General features: G+C 39.5%; 1 protein-coding gene across 3 annotated transcripts; it reads right to left on the bottom strand.

Annotated features, from left to right (window-relative positions):
• Positions 1–392: 392 nt before the first annotated feature.
• LOC124159555 lies at positions 393–5,440 on the bottom strand. 3 transcript variants are annotated; one of them, XM_046535436.1, is made up of 9 exons: positions 5,054–5,440; positions 3,749–3,965; positions 3,362–3,670; positions 3,121–3,225; positions 2,967–3,038; positions 2,647–2,876; positions 2,392–2,557; positions 2,033–2,308; positions 393–1,833 (listed from the first exon to the last, which is right to left on the bottom strand). In XM_046535436.1, exons 1-8 carry the CDS (start codon positions 5,057–5,059, stop codon positions 2,157–2,159), a joined length of 1,257 nt encoding a protein of 418 aa, XP_046391392.1. In that variant the 5' UTR covers positions 5,060–5,440; the 3' UTR covers positions 393–1,833; positions 2,033–2,156. The 3 variants fall into 3 exon arrangements, with proteins under 3 accessions (XP_046391392.1, XP_046391391.1, XP_046391393.1); XM_046535435.1 differs by having other exon boundaries at positions 3,121–3,228; positions 5,054–5,439; XM_046535437.1 differs by lacking the exon at positions 5,054–5,440 and adding an exon at positions 4,129–4,254 and having other exon boundaries at positions 3,121–3,228.
• Between the last annotated feature and the right edge of the window lie 10,272 nt (positions 5,441–15,712).

Genomic DNA, 15,712 nt, shown 5'->3' with positions numbered 1-15,712 from the left:
ATATGTGCATTGTGAATGCACATTTTTTGTCTGTGCATTTTAGGTACATTGAATGTGCATTGTGAATGCACTTTTTTTCCTACCCATTTTAGGTATATTGAATGTGCATTATTAATGCACTCATTCCACTTCATTGGGATAGGTAAGTAGTGAATTTTAAGTTTTTAAGCATTTTAGAAGAGTCATATGATCAACATTAGAGCCCTGATCACTCGAATGTCGATATCTGGACACTCAGGGGAAAATCGACAAGCGTGGCACATTTTTTCCTCACATCTGAACGAATTTTTGGGGGGGCTCGGGCCCCCTCAGGCCCCATGGAATTGGTGCCACTGGAAAGCAGTACCACCAACAAATTGTTTTTTAGAGAAGAATCAAATAAAAAAATGTGCTATGAGAAGTACACCAAATATATTTCGAAAGAGATACATAGCTAACATCATAGTAAGATAATAGTAAGTAATTGTCCATAATTTATTTAAGGGTTGCAATAAACGCTGTAAAATATTATGAACAATACAAAACTATATATAATACAAAAAAAACAATATAATTGCGGTGCTGCATGCGTGCAAGTTTGATGTGATCGTGGGTAACAATTGCGACAGTATTCTGGAACTCTTTTCCTCCGGAATGGCTATTTGGTCCGACATTCGTCCGAGACGTGAGGGAAACCGGCAAAACCCCACGTAGACCGCCGTGCATATGAAGCTGATGTTGTTGTTGGTCGATGAAGTGCTCGCGGTGATGTCTTTCGCTTTTACCCTGGTGTCCTTGCATTGCTGGTGTATCCGGTCTTGTGGTGATGCTTTGTTTGCAGTGATGGAATGTCAGAAATTGGAATTAATATACATTATATTACATTTTATAAGCACAAGTCATATTGAAGCCAACAAGCTTTGGTCACTGATATTATATTTACATATTATGAAGTAGAGCAAACTTGCAGTCGTCATGTGGAATTTTCATCGTCATAGTTAAGAATTATTTACATAGCGCCCGTCATCAAAATAAATTACAGACTCAAGCATAAAAGTGCAGGATATTTACATATGAGGGATGAGTTTTTAAACTGTTTTAAGCAACATAATTTAGTGTGATTTTAATATTTAAATTTGCTTCAAGGGCAGAAAGATTTGCATAGTAGTATATTAATTTAATTTTGATTTAATTTAAATTTAAGTAAACGTTTATAGTAGGTAGGCATTAAGATTCCAGTTTATCATAGAGAGGTTAAAAGGACAATTCTAAGGAAATATAGCTGATTAAACTAAAGTGATTTTACTGATAATACTAAAATGGGAATTGAAGTGATGAGATGGGTATTTTAATTGAGATAAAAGTTATTTCAGCGAAGAAAAGCTAAGAACAAATGATTTAATACATGATTGTAAAGTTATAAACACAGTTCAAGGATTTTAAGCAATTTAAAAATTTACAAACAAAGTTTTACCATATTGATTTAATGATTGTCTATTGAAATTAATTTTTTCATTCCCATTTTTATGAATTTACTTAATTTTTAGTGTAATGAAATTAGATCAAGGCTACGTTAAATTCAGATCGGTGCCGGAAGGGCTGGGTTTGAGAAGGCTAGTTTTAAGAATTAGGAATTAGATAAGGTTTCTATGCTCATCCGTCCGCCTTCTCGATGGCTGCCAGCTGTTGGTTCCAGGAATACACTGTCTTAACGTAGTATCCCAGAACGTCACGAGCTGCGTTGTCCAGGATCCCTGCTACTGTTTGTCCTCTCCTTCGGGTGTAGATGGGCCAACAGCAGGCTGAGGAGTCATAGCAGGTCGTCTTTGGTCACCAGGGACTCGGCAGCTGGACCTGGAGAGGGAAGCACAGGACAAGGTATTAATGGCACTGTGTCAGCCACCCACTTGCCTCAAAGCCTCGGGGTATATATGTATACAGAATTCTGTGGGTGAGGGCGGTTCAGCATCTCCTAATTGGCTTATACAACTGGGGACTAAAGCCAATCAGGAGATACTGAACTGCCCTCATCCACAGAATTCTATACATATACCCCGAGGCTTTGAGGATTTGGAATTGGATTCCTGAATCCCTGATGATGCTGGGCGAGTTGTCCATCGAAACGCTGGAAGGAGAAATGGAGGACCTGAGCCGGTGCGAAACCCATCAACCTATCTCTATTCTTGACCCAAATCATCATCTGAGCCAATGTTTCCAGTGTCTCCGAAGGCTCGTTTTTTTCTTGAGGGGAGGTTATTACATAGCCAGGAGCTCACTGCCTTGGCTATGGCTTTTGAGCCGGAGCCTGGGTACTTAAAAAGTACTGCATCTGTAATGAAAGAAAATACATAATAATTTAAAGAAAGTGATCATGTCTATAGGCATAATCTGTGTTAAAGAAAAAATACACACCAGTCAGAACAGAAGCAGTTTTCGTGCTGCAAAGACCTTTCTTCTGTTCTGTTCCCCTCCAGTTCAACTTCACCTTCAACTGCCTTGAAATTATGTATCGGCAAATATTCCTACTCATCTCCTCGTAACCCTTAGGGCTATAACATTTCAAAGAAATGTATTTTGTCTGCAGTTTAAAAAAATAGTTTCAGTTTACCTTGTGTATAACTTCAAATTACATTTTGTTCATTAACCATTATTAGACTGACTACGTACCACAAAATCAAAGTTTTCTTTCTTCCCCAGAAAAAACTCAAACTTTTCGAAGGCCTCATGATCTGTGAGAGGCATCGCAGAGGGCCACCCTTGGGGCTTTGTAAAATTCTCTGCGGATGACTCACTTCCTGCATGAGCACATATATTTTCTAGTATGGCACTATGTGCTCTTAATGTTGCCTTTATCTCCTCCTGATTTTTCAATATTTTCTGAAGGCATCTTTTCATTCCTTTAAACCAAGATAAATACCAAAAGTTAACAAGAAGGAAAATTGAGTATTGAATTTGATAACAATGGGTGCAGATTTGTAGCTACTCACCTTCTGATGCCCCTGAGGACTGCATTGTGCTCTCTTGGTGCACATTCTCCAAGCTTCTGCCAGATGGTGGTTCTAAAAAAAGGAAAACAAATTACACTGTAAGACTAGAAAAAATGGTATTAAAGTAATAAAATTTCTAAATCGTAAAAATTACCTATGCATTTACGACTTTCCCTAGATGGCTTTGTCGAGGGATGATGCTGGTGACCTCTACAAGATGGTCCAGGTGATGTAAGCTCATCACTGCCCGTTTCTCCATCTGCTAAACAATCATTTGAAATTTTCATTTCACTAACATTTTTGAGCTATTGATGGAAAAGTACTTGTAGCACGACATAGAAATCCTAGTTCAATAAGTTTTACGAGTAGACCATTATAATCAAAATGATTCATACTTTGCCTCTGACTATTCGTGCTTTTAGGAACTGGTACACGAACAGGAATTTCAGGAGGAGAAGGTATTCCCTGATTCTCAGGTGCTTTTTTCATAAATTCCATCCTCACGTCTCCATTTTCTTTGGTAGTTTTAGGAGGGAATGCCATCTCCTTATCTTCTTCACTCTCCGTTGATGTAGGAGAATCAGGGCTAAACCGTGTTGGCTTCCTCCTCTTCCTTATAAGTGCTGCCTCATTCTCCGCAGCAGACTCAAAATTGTCAGTATCGCAGGCTTTTGACAATTTTAGCCTAGCTTTCGGATACGAATCTGCAAGAAAAGGTTGAATAAGTACACACAGAAGAAACCTGAGAGAATGAAACACATGAGAAATTACTTAGAAATTACCGTAGGTGCCTCTCACTTCTACATCATAAGTAGGCCATGACACGTCCGCTGGCCCTCTTAGCATACTCTCCCTGAAATCATGTGGCCAGTGGCATTTTTCATGATTTGGGAGAAGCCACCTTTCCGGCACAACCGCAGTCTCCCTCATGGGTTTTACTTTTGCTGTTCGGTCAGCATCATCGAACCAAAGTAAAAAGTCAATCACGCAAAATTTTCCCTGGAAGAGATAGGACTGATTAAAATGCGCATTTACAGCCTAATAAAATTCGCTATAAATACTGCCACGTACGAAAAAAAATTCACTCTCACTCTAAAATAAGCCATTTTTGAGTGAAATACACGCATACAGGTTAAGGGGACACTTTCTTTTCATTAGTCACCTGAAAATTATAACGATGCTAAAATACACGGAAGTTATCTCATCTAGAAGGAATGAAGTAGAGGGAAAGCCACATGTTCTTCTCCATAGGGCATTAGAATTGCTTTATATAGTATGTCACTCAGTTCATACGCTTTGGTTTCATGTGAGAGATTCGATACTTTATATATTCCTAATAAATAAAAGCGAACAAACTATGTATAAATCCACCAATTTATTTTTGTGGTACTACTAGTTTCGACGCAGCGGCGTCATCATCAGGTACCTGATGATGACGCCGCTGCGTCGAAACTAGTAGTACCACAAAAATAAATTGGTGGATTTATACATAGTTTGTTCGCTTTTATTTATTAGAATGAACCTCCACAAAGTTGAGCCTGTTACGATAGAGATTATATATATTCCTAGTTTCCCAGATGACATAGGATACACATATAAGTCTGAAAATGATTGGAACTCCTGAGCAACAATCCTGATACCAGTTAAGAGACCACCATTGCAAGTTACGATATTTCTAATTAATCCATAACGCCCACTATTCAAATAAACACAGTTGTCAGGATGACGATCTTTTAGAATATAATGTACATCTTCATATGAGTGAAACTGGCCTGTCACATCCATTTATTTCCACTTTTATTTATTTATTATACACATTTATTATACACATTTATTTATTTCCATTTATCCACAAACTTTTGGGCTATGTCGCCGCGTCAATTCTGGTCAATTCTTAAGATTCACAAGTCACAAGATGTGGTCACAACGTTTCCCGACCGAAGCTGGTCGCTTTCTCAAGGGACTCTGAATAGAAAACTCAACATGACGAGTACCCGCGAAAGTTTTAACGTAGAAATACTACACATACATTATAATTGTATTATATTTACATAAATAAATAGAAAGATATATTTTAATTTACTTACTTCCATTCTTCGAGATTCCGTTGTCTTCAGTAACTGACGAACACGAACGACTAATGAAAAAGCCGAACCGCCGAACTGAGAAGAACGCAACACCACTTAAACAGCGGCCCGAAGATGAAAGATCTATGGCCCTATGGGCCGAAGCAGGCCGAAGTCTCCGTCACCATCTGGTTGCCATATGATGATACCAGGCCCGAGGTCGTGCTATATGGCCGCCGCTTAAGCGTTCCCGCGAATATTAAAATCTCACTACCCAGCCTAAGTTGCACTTCACTTTCACCGGAGTTGTCACGTAACAACCCGTACCTTTAAATAATTAAATCATTAAGAGCTTGTCATGGAAATAGTCGAATATCCCAAGAGAAGAAACATATATGTCGCCCTAATATGAGTAAAAAATTTGCGAATTCGCCGGAATATTGATGAGACCGGATAAGAAAAACCACAGCAGACAATTTTGCTCTCATAAATCTTGGATTATGACGTATCTAAAGTCATTTCTACTGTTCCGGATGTATCTGCGACCTGCATAGAAAGTGCATTGCGAATGCGCATTACCAATGCGGTATTTATGCGGATTAGCGACCAATGCGGTCGTACGCGCATTTAATGCACATATAATGCGCTTGGGCGCTGCTTGGGCTCCAGCTTATAGTCATTGAAAGTTGTGACCTTTCCTCTACTTTCTTGTCTTCCAGTCGCTTTAGATTCCATCTCTGCTCTCCTTTCATCCTTGTCACCTTTTTGTATCTTGCCGAACTTCATCAACCTTTTAACCTTTCTCCTCTCTCATTGCATTTCCCCAGCCTGAACTCTCTCGCTGTGCCCCATCTTTACCATCTCCAACCACTGCATCCCAAATCACAATCTCCCATTACACTCAGATTTTCTTCCTTTTGACTTCTTCCAGTTGCTTCCAGCACATTTCCTTAATTTATTCTTCAGAATGGCTAGACATTGGCATGAACACCTGCACTATCACAGCATCTGTTGGCTCCCCTTTTATCTTGATGAGCATTATCCTTTCATTGTACTGCCAATTTTACCTTCACTCTTCCTCGCCATTCCATCTTTAGGGTTATTCACACTCCTGCAATCCTCTAGTCATGACCTGAGTGCATAGCTCTGCACCCATTCTGTCACTCCAGAAGTCTTATGCTTCTGTCCATGTGATCTTGCTCGCTCTCATAATGTCCAGATCTAGCTGGTTATCCATTATACATCCTGCTATCCATGCTAGATATGTATCCATTTTCAAGTTCTTCAGTTTCTAATACACCAGTGAAACACTTTCGGATACAGCCTAGGCTTGTAACTTTAAGAAATATGTAAATATAATCCTATTTCATTCTTTTATTCTAATTGTCTCTGCAAGTATATAAAAAATGTGGTATTTCACCTTGACAATGGCATAATTTATGGAAACCTAGACTTGTTAATTAATATTTGTGGTCCGCACAAACTTATGTCTATTATTATGAACCAGGAGCTATTTAGCCAGTTCGATCTCTTTTTGCACCTTTAGATATTCACAGCAATACCATATGTCTGGCCATAATTGAGTAGGGCATTTTTCCCTAGAAATTGAGTTATGAGTGTAGTGGAAGGAGATATGGAGGACCTGACCCAGTGCAAAACCTGAGAAAACTTTACTACAATTGTTTGCTGGGAAAAAACCAAATACATATATTATATAACTCAACTCAACAAGGAGGAGGCTCATTGTAGCATCCAGATACTTTAGGAGCTGCGTAAGGAAAAGGCTAGGCTCTTGTCTTACCTTGCATTTCTTCTAAGATGCCAGGATACCGATACCATTCCTACCTTTGCCAAGATAATACCCTGAGGCTTGGAGGAAATGGCATTGGATTCCGGGATCCCTGATGACGATGGGCGAGTTGTTCATCAAAACGGTGGAAGGAGAGATGTGGAGGATGGAGGACCTGACCCAGTGCAAAACCCAAGAAAGCAACTGCATAAAATTGGATTGATTATTGTGAAATAAAACTATTCAGCCATATTTTAAGTTACCATTTAATATTCATATAAAATTGTTGCCTTTAATTTTTCAGTCTTTGCATATTCTGCATGAGGTGAGTTCTGATGACAAAGGAGAGAAAATTGAAGGATTACGTTAGGTGGCAAATTCATCAAATTCACACAATGATTTTAGCAACTTGATGAATTGAAGTTCTTACTTAGGCATTAAAGATGGTCTTGGAGTGAGTGAATACTACTAGTGAATATTACTGAGGCACAGAGCCACACCTCCAGTTTTATCATAGCCAATGGGAAAGTCATGACCCCTCCCTCAGCTCGTTCCCATTTGTTTTAGCTCTCCCCTTTTTGCCTCCAAAGACGTTTCAAAATCCTACACTTGGTCATTGTGTTGACTCCATGCGGTATACTACCATGCATTTCACACATGAGCTGAAGGAAGCACACCCTTAAGGATGATAAACACGAAAGTGTGCCATTATTGACCATAGTAATAAATTTACTCTTAATTTACTTTAAAGACTAAGTTACCATACTCTGCATACACCCAGAAACGAGAAGACAGGGATCTTTCAGGGTTTCCGTGAGGCTGACAATGAGTCCCAAACTTCTCCACCCCGCACCTCAGGAGGGGAAGGAAATGAGAGGGTAAAAAAGGAAAGAGGCTGCAATTGAGAGCCAGACGTCACCCCTTATTAACCCCTTCCTGACAGCGCCTATGAGAGGCAAGAGTTTTCTGTGCACGAGTAGCATAAGAATATTTAAACCTCTCTGTACGGAGCTCTTTTTTGGGGAGGGGTTGCCGGGGTATTCTTGTGGTGCGGCATAGTATTTGTAGGAGGCGACCAACAGCTGAGGTCATTTGCACCATGAGGGAAGGCAGTGGCGTAGCCAGGGGTGGGTCTGGGGGGTCCGGACCTCCCCGAAATATAAAAATACAATCATTTTCCTTAATAAAAGAAAACAAAATATTGAAAAATCATGAATTTCAAAAATATTTCTTTAACAATTGAAATTTTTTCGATTATGAAAAGAGTTAAAATTAGTTTAAAACCCATTACTTAGTATCCTGTTTTTCAAAAATTTCCTACCCTGGTTTTGCCCCCCCCCCCGAACAAAATTCCTAGCTACGCCACTGAGGGAAGGGTAAGGAAGGAGGGCTAAAGAGATATCCGGTATCAGTATTAGCCTGCTATTGATGAAAGACGCCCAGGGGACCACGGCTTAACGTCCCATCCAACGGACAGAGTGTTGCACTTGAAATGTCCTCCACACTACATTCAAGCAGGGCTCCGGCAGTGCCTGAAAATTCTTTGCTACCACCGGGATTTGAGCCCTTGCCAACAACACTCTAGCCACCACACCGACCCGATCCCACATTGGTATTCTCGTCCCTCTGATTTGGGACCCAAGGCAACAGGGCGCCCAGCCATTCGACTACACCCTCTAACCCTATCTTAGCATTAGTCCATGATCAACTGATTGCACTACCAGTGTTTTTTTAAACCAAAAATTGCTGTTGAGAATTAAAAATTTACTGTTCTATAAAATTAAATAAATTTTTAAAAATATTGTGGAATTTTAAATGAATTTCTGGTATTGATAATAAAAAAGTTGGTGAATATGAGATACTAAGACTCTAAATCAAGAAGTCTGCTATAATTGTGCTAAAATTTCGTTTCAAAATTACGTACAGAACTAATGGAAGATTTCATTTCAAAGCATTTAAAATTGGTGTATGCAACAAAATGTTTGAATGGGAGGCTCGGGCTTAATTACAGAGGAGTGGCCCTAAGGGAGGGGGGTAGGGTAAGGTAGGTAAGGGGATAGGCTAAGAAGAGAGGTGTCTTTAGAAATGGAGAGGAGTAAGTAGCGACGCAGGAAAAGAGGCGGGGGTGAGGAGTCCGTTTAGGTTAGCTGAGAAGGAGTAAAAATTAGTCGGGGTGGGGGGAGGGAATTCCCAGCAAAAGAAAATGGTTAACACAATCCGGAGAGAGGGTGGGCGGATGGGGATGTTGGGGTCGGTTAAGGCGTGGGTGAAGAAAGGATTTGACCATTTGTTTTTTATCCTACCCCCCTACCTTTTTCACTCTTCTCAACCCCCTCCTGTTTTTCTGTGGTTCTTCCCAAGTGTTGTTATTTTACAGTTATGACTAGAGTCCTCCTTCCAACATTGGTTCCCCACATCCCGTAGTTGTATCTTTTCCCTCTGTCTCTACGCTGTATGCCTGTTCCCACCCCCTTCCTCAAAGATGTCAAATCCTCCCCAAACCCCATTCTCAAGGGTATATAGGTGATTTTCAATTGTTTTGCATTATCTTGTACCAGATGATGGCTCAGTGAGCCGAAACGAGTTGTACGCAGTGAAGCATTTTGTGGAGAAGGGCTACGATCTTATGTTTATTTAAATATGTCTAACTTCCACCAATTGAAGCCTGAATCTGTTGAACTTATTAAAAACAGAGTTAGAGATGTTCAAGAAACTGTGATATTGAAACTTTTACTCTTCCCCAACTGGGTAGTGAAAATATATTACGAAAAGTTCCCCAGTGAAGCCTTTGGATACCCTGAGACAAAAATCCATGAATTTCGAGGGAGTCCAGGGAAGGGGTCTCACCCCCTTACCCTGAATGTGTGAAATTCACATGCCTGTGGCCTAGTCCATGGTGAGCTCTAGCCTCACTTACCCAAACCAATCTTTGAATCACCGAGTGAGTGACCTATTAAAGTTCAACACACTTTTCTAGAAAACTGGTCGCATGTAATTACAATCTTTGAAATTTTACAAAGCTTTAGGTTCATTGGTTGGAAAATATGTGAAGATTGGTTGGAAGAATATACTGATGACAAAGCACTTAGCATGGACATCAACAGGATTGTAAGATTGGAATCCTGAAGGAGGAAAAGGAAAACAGGACACATAGTGCAGGTCCGGACAGAAATAAGCTTACCTATATATTGCGACGTCTCGGGCAGGGGATGGTCGTGTAGTGGTTGTGCCTGCATGAGGTTATCTTATGTTGAGTGTACGTGAGGTGATCTTATCATGTGTATGGCATCACGATGTAAGACGGCATGTGCAACATCTCTGGGGCCAAAAAGGGACCCACTCTTCCCCGTAGCTGAAGCATGTAGCCCCCCCCTCTCACCAGGAAACCCAACATCCCTCTCGAGTGAATACCCCTCCTGCGGGATATAAAAACGCAGTGCTTGCACATCTCAGGAGGAAGAAGACATTGGGGAATTTCACGTTGAGGAAGAAGGCATTAGGGAATAATGCAGTGAGCGAATGAAAGGAGGAAGTGTACCTGAACGATAACCAGATTCTCCCGGGTTAGGCAGTCATGCCGAAGGAGGAGGACAACGATTGGACATCACTGCGGAGCAGGGAGAGAAACTAACTCTAGATGGCGTGATAGTTCGCCACCAGGGATAGCAGTACACCCTGGTGCTGCGATTGTGAGGGATCCATGATTGTGATGTGTGGATGGCTTAATTTCTTGATAAAAGAGGAAATAATTCCCCTAGGGACCCAAGAATAGTTTGTAATATGTAGCGTGGATTTCGTATCATCTGAACTCATGACATGCAGGGAAATTAACATTGGAAACAATGGGAAAGTTAACCGGACTGGGAACTCACCTCATTATTGGTGGGATTTTGTTACATGAATGATCTTTAATTGTGAGTTTTACTGTCCTATTGAATCATCAAGTACTAAAATATATTAACGAATAAAATTTTATGCTAACTTTTATAAAAATTAACATTAAGTAAATCAAATAGTTACCTAATTACATTTTTAATGACTAATTTTAATCATTAATTTTTTTTGTTATTCCCAACATTGCATTCTTGAGCCTACTATGGAAAAATATATTTTACTCCAAGAGAGCAGAGAAACACAGTTCTTACACTGATTAGGTCGTAAGCAACTTGAGACTCCAAGGCTGCACGATAGGCTTGAGAAATTAAGATAATATGTTTATCTTTCACTGCGACACAGAGAATGTCATCCTAGAGTTGCACTATTTTTTCAGGTCTGATAGACAAAGCAATGACAGAGATTTTTGCTGAAAATATAGGCAAAGGAATTCGTTTTTTCTCTGAATAATAAAGGACTTTTAAAAAATACTACGCAGCAGTCAAATCAACAAAAGTTCTTGAAACTTAATTTTTTTAGTACTCAAACAGGTAAACAACTCATGTCCTTACACCTTCCATCAAATATCAATGGAAGTGAGTTGCACAGTAATTTTTTAATTAAAGATGAATAATTCAACTACCTATCCTACTTGGACAATTTCATAATAGTTAAGAGCTATATTTGAAATGCTGCTTCTTGCATGCAATATAATACATTTTTCGAGATGGGTTCAGGTTACTCATGTTGGTCCAAGAAACTTTGATGACCACACTCAATGTTCTTTCTGAAATTTTGAACAACCCTATGAAAAGTGTTGTCCTTTGACTGTTCTTTCCGAAAGATGAAAATATGCAAGGTGTATGGCATAACTGGTAAATATATGAGATATTGTTCTCACAGGGCTAACGCTGATATACCCAAAATAGATCGGCATGTCTCATAGTCATTTTTCAGCCACTATAGCCGTCAACATAGAAATTTAAGGACTACAGTGTATAGCCACAGTGATTACTTTACAGAGTCACCCACAATGCAAAGATTGTACAAAATTTGCATCTATGTAGTGTAAATTAGATACCCAAGGGGGGGGGCTTGAATACGAAAACAAATAGCCCCTTAGAACCTCCATAGATCCACCACTGGCAGTTGAAGTGTTCCCCAGGAGAGGAGGTCCGAATTAACAACCACGTAGTCCATTTAGATACACGCTTTATTGCTCTCATATCGTACGTAACACTCACAACCAACACAGTACTGTTACAAGCCCACTCCCTCACGCTAGAGAAGTTACATAATATCTCAAATACTCTCGACCAGTGGTGATACCTACAAAACAATAGACTCACACACACATTTAAATACACTTCAGCAGTGTGCATGACTTGGACTGCTAGTCACACTACATGCTCCGCAGTCCAGACTATCTTTTAGATGATCTCTCCATTTTTTGGGTTCTCGCCGCATTGTTGGTCATAAAGTGGCAACAGTTTCACCTGGATTCCACTAGGTGTCTCACTAGGCATCTTCAGGTCACTTTGAATGGAATCCATAGCAGGTGAAAGTGTTGCCACCCTATGACCAACAACGCGGTGAGAACCCAAAAGATGAAGAGATCATCTAAGCCAGAAGGCCACGGAAGACAATGAGACAGCATCATTCAGACTACCTTGTCCGGTATAGTCCACATATTTCCTCAGAGGGAAAAGATGCCTCGGTAGCTTAACAGGCTAAAGCACTGGACCAGAAATCAAGGGATCCAGATTTGAATCCCTGTCAAGGTGAATGAATTTTTCTCTCTGGGATTTTTGCTCAACATAGAAGCCTTGGCTTTGACATAAAGATTCAATCGTTGCCTAACTTTCTGGAGCAATACATTTGAAGGTAGGCTTCTGAAAGTTGCTTTAGCGCATGACAAATTGCATAACATTCAGGCTATGGCTCAGATATCCCTAGGTCAATGATCGCAGAACCCAATCTTAATGTTTCTGCACTTACCTTTCATAAGATTTCCTTTTTTCCCTACCCTGTTTTTTCAATAAAAACATGTAAATTCAAAGAAAAAAACAGTGACACAGGTCTTCATTGCCTGATACATACACTCCAATAGTGTGAATATATATTTTCTTGAATTACTTACTGGCCACATATATTTCTTATTGAAGGAAGAGAAAGGTACATCTTAATAAATATTTTATTACTTTTGGTGGACTTTATAAGCACAGTATTTTCACCATACACAATGGTTATTTTATATACTTGAGAACTTGTAAATCTCAGAACATGTGAAATCTTATAACAATACCAGATTCCTAGATAGCTTCTTTAATAGAAAATACAAGTTTTTTAACCTTTTCCCTGCGCAGGGCGTGATTTCACGGCCTGAATTTTCCGATGCTAAAGGATGAAGGCCGGGTTTTCACCGCTTGAATTTTTCGAAGCAAAAGGCCAAAGGCCGTGTTTTCACGGTTTCGCAGTCAAGCATGCCAAGTGGGTCCCAACCGCCATCAGGGTCCCTCAGCACGAGAGGTCCGACCCTTTCCTATTGTCCACGTGGGGATTATCTCGGCCCATTCCGGCACTTAGTGACCCACTCAAGGAAGGTGCTCATGGTCACTTATTTGTTTATAAGGTGGAATAACAAAAAACGTAAATGTTGCATTTTTTGAAAATCAATGCCAAGAATTACATTCTGGATGTTTTGCTGATCGGTTCCAAATTTTAAACGGAACTCTAGTTAATATGAACATATTAACGGAGTTAATCATCACCTAGAACAAATTTTGGAGATGCTAAGGTTAGATGTTTAGTTGTTATTTTTAAAACTTACTAGCAAATTTATAGGAGAGATATTGTAATAATTTACATCTAAAGATATACGTTACTCTGTTTGCCACATTTTAAGTGTACATTTGCAGTGAAATACGATAAAATATCCGATTTAACTACTATGTAAAAAAGCCCTCGTAATGTAATAAAATATGATTCTCTCAGTTCTTTGTCGTGAGCCGAAATTACAGTGACTATTTTTAATAACCTTTCATCAACCTTTGAATACAAACGTATTATAAATTAATTTCGCTATAAATACTAATTAATGCATATCCTAAAAATTCTTAAATTTAATGTGCAATTAAGGAATGTTTTACGTAGACACATGTTGTGAGAAGCATTCCATACCATTGCAGGAAAGAGCACTGTTCTACCCAGGTAATTACTCTCATACCTTGGTTCTCTGGTCAGGTTACATTTAGGTGGTCTGCCCTGTACACCTCACAGGCTTACTTCGGGACACATTAGCGCATTAATGTTTTCTCGGAAAAACTTATTACCCTCCAACTGGCACATCTATGAGTAGATTGGTGCAAGTAGTCTCCTTCTTAAATTTGTGGAAGAAAATAACCTCACTCTTCTCGGAATAACTCATTTTCTTTTCAAAAATTTCTTGACGTGTATTCCAATATAGCCGTTAACTCTCTGTTCGCATTCCGCTACCTATACAAGGGATGGTTTCTGTAGAACCCTGCTGTGCGATGCAGCCCATACCATGAATGGAAAGAGACTGCTCTACCCAGGTAATTACTTTCATATCTTGGTTCTCTGGTCAGGATCCATGAAGGTGGTCTGCCCTGTGCACCTCACGGGCTTACTTCGGGACACATTAGCGCATTAATGTTTTCTTGGAAAAACTTATTACCCTCCAACTGGCACACCCAAGAGTATATTGGTGCAAGTATCCTCCTACTGAAATATGTATGTGGAAGATGATAACCTCACTCTTCTCGGAATAGCTCATTTTCTTTTCAAAATTTTTTTGGCGTGTATTCAAATTTAACCGTAAATGTTCTGTACGCATTCCCTTTCCTACTCCTGCAAGGATTGTCTTTCAAATGATGTTTCGGTGGAATTACATTTTTTCTTGGAGTTGTACAGCCAGGATTTTTTTCTTGAAGTGCCTTTCGATGGTTCCTTAGAGCTTTCGTTAGTTTTGCATACGTTCTCGACGTGTTCAGAATTACTTGGACGAGTGGAGCACTAGGAAAATTTGCTGGACAGGACTTTCCTTGTAATTGGAAAATGTCCAGGCTAATTACGGATCAATCGATCCTGGAAATACTCACCAGAAGTGTTTTGTATTTTTTTTTATTTCGTCCGTAATATGAATTTATATTTATCTAACAAAGTGAAATTGCTTTATAAATGTAATTTTGCAATTTCAAACAGCAAATTTGTTTGATTCAAGTAGTTTTATGAGAATTTTTCAGGAAAATATTCTTCTACAAAAATTCGAAATGTTTCATTCCCATGTTTTCAGAGAACTCGTGGAGAGCAGACGCGAATGATGAGTGTGGATTTGGGCATCATGGATATAAAATTTGTAAATATCATAAATCGTAAATACCTAGAAGTATGCTAGGAACATTGAAAGATTTCATTCCCTTTAAAGTATTTTTTGGTCTATGATCTAATGCCCTTTTGCTGAAAACCCTAAAAATAACCGTAGAACTTCGTTTGAAAGTTCTATAGGCATTGCAAAATGAAAGGTATACATTGATGAACTGACATTTTATGCAATAGTAACAATTAAAAAAAATTAAAATCGAACTTGTAACAATTATAAACTGACCGCAAAAGTACGCCGTGATGGGCTGCCTTCGGGAAAAGGGTCGACGATTATATTTGCCCAGTTGCCGAGGAAAGGGTCCGGCACCCCGCTAGAAAAGGCCATTAAGTGGAGGGAGCGACTACCTGGATGATTCCTTGCCGAGAAACAACTCCGTACAGGGCGAAAAAGAAATGCTCAAAGCCTTCGTATACTTCGCCAAAAGCAACTTCCCGTGAAGGAGCCCGGCACGAAAGGGTTAAGTGAAAGAAATGCAACAAGCAAAGTACTCTGGGTACATAGAACTGAATCTGAGAGACCTGGAAAAGTAAAAGGGAAAAATAATTTTTAGAAATGATTGGGTAATATTGTAGTGAGAAATATTTGGCTCTTTCCTGTCAATGAAAATCAACGG

This window comes from Ischnura elegans, chromosome 5, assembly GCF_921293095.1.
Source record: "Ischnura elegans chromosome 5, ioIscEleg1.1, whole genome shotgun sequence".
Lineage (NCBI taxonomy): Eukaryota > Metazoa > Arthropoda > Insecta > Odonata > Coenagrionidae > Ischnura > Ischnura elegans.
Note: the sequence above shows the minus strand (reverse complement) of the source record. Positions and strands in the feature narration are given on the sequence as shown.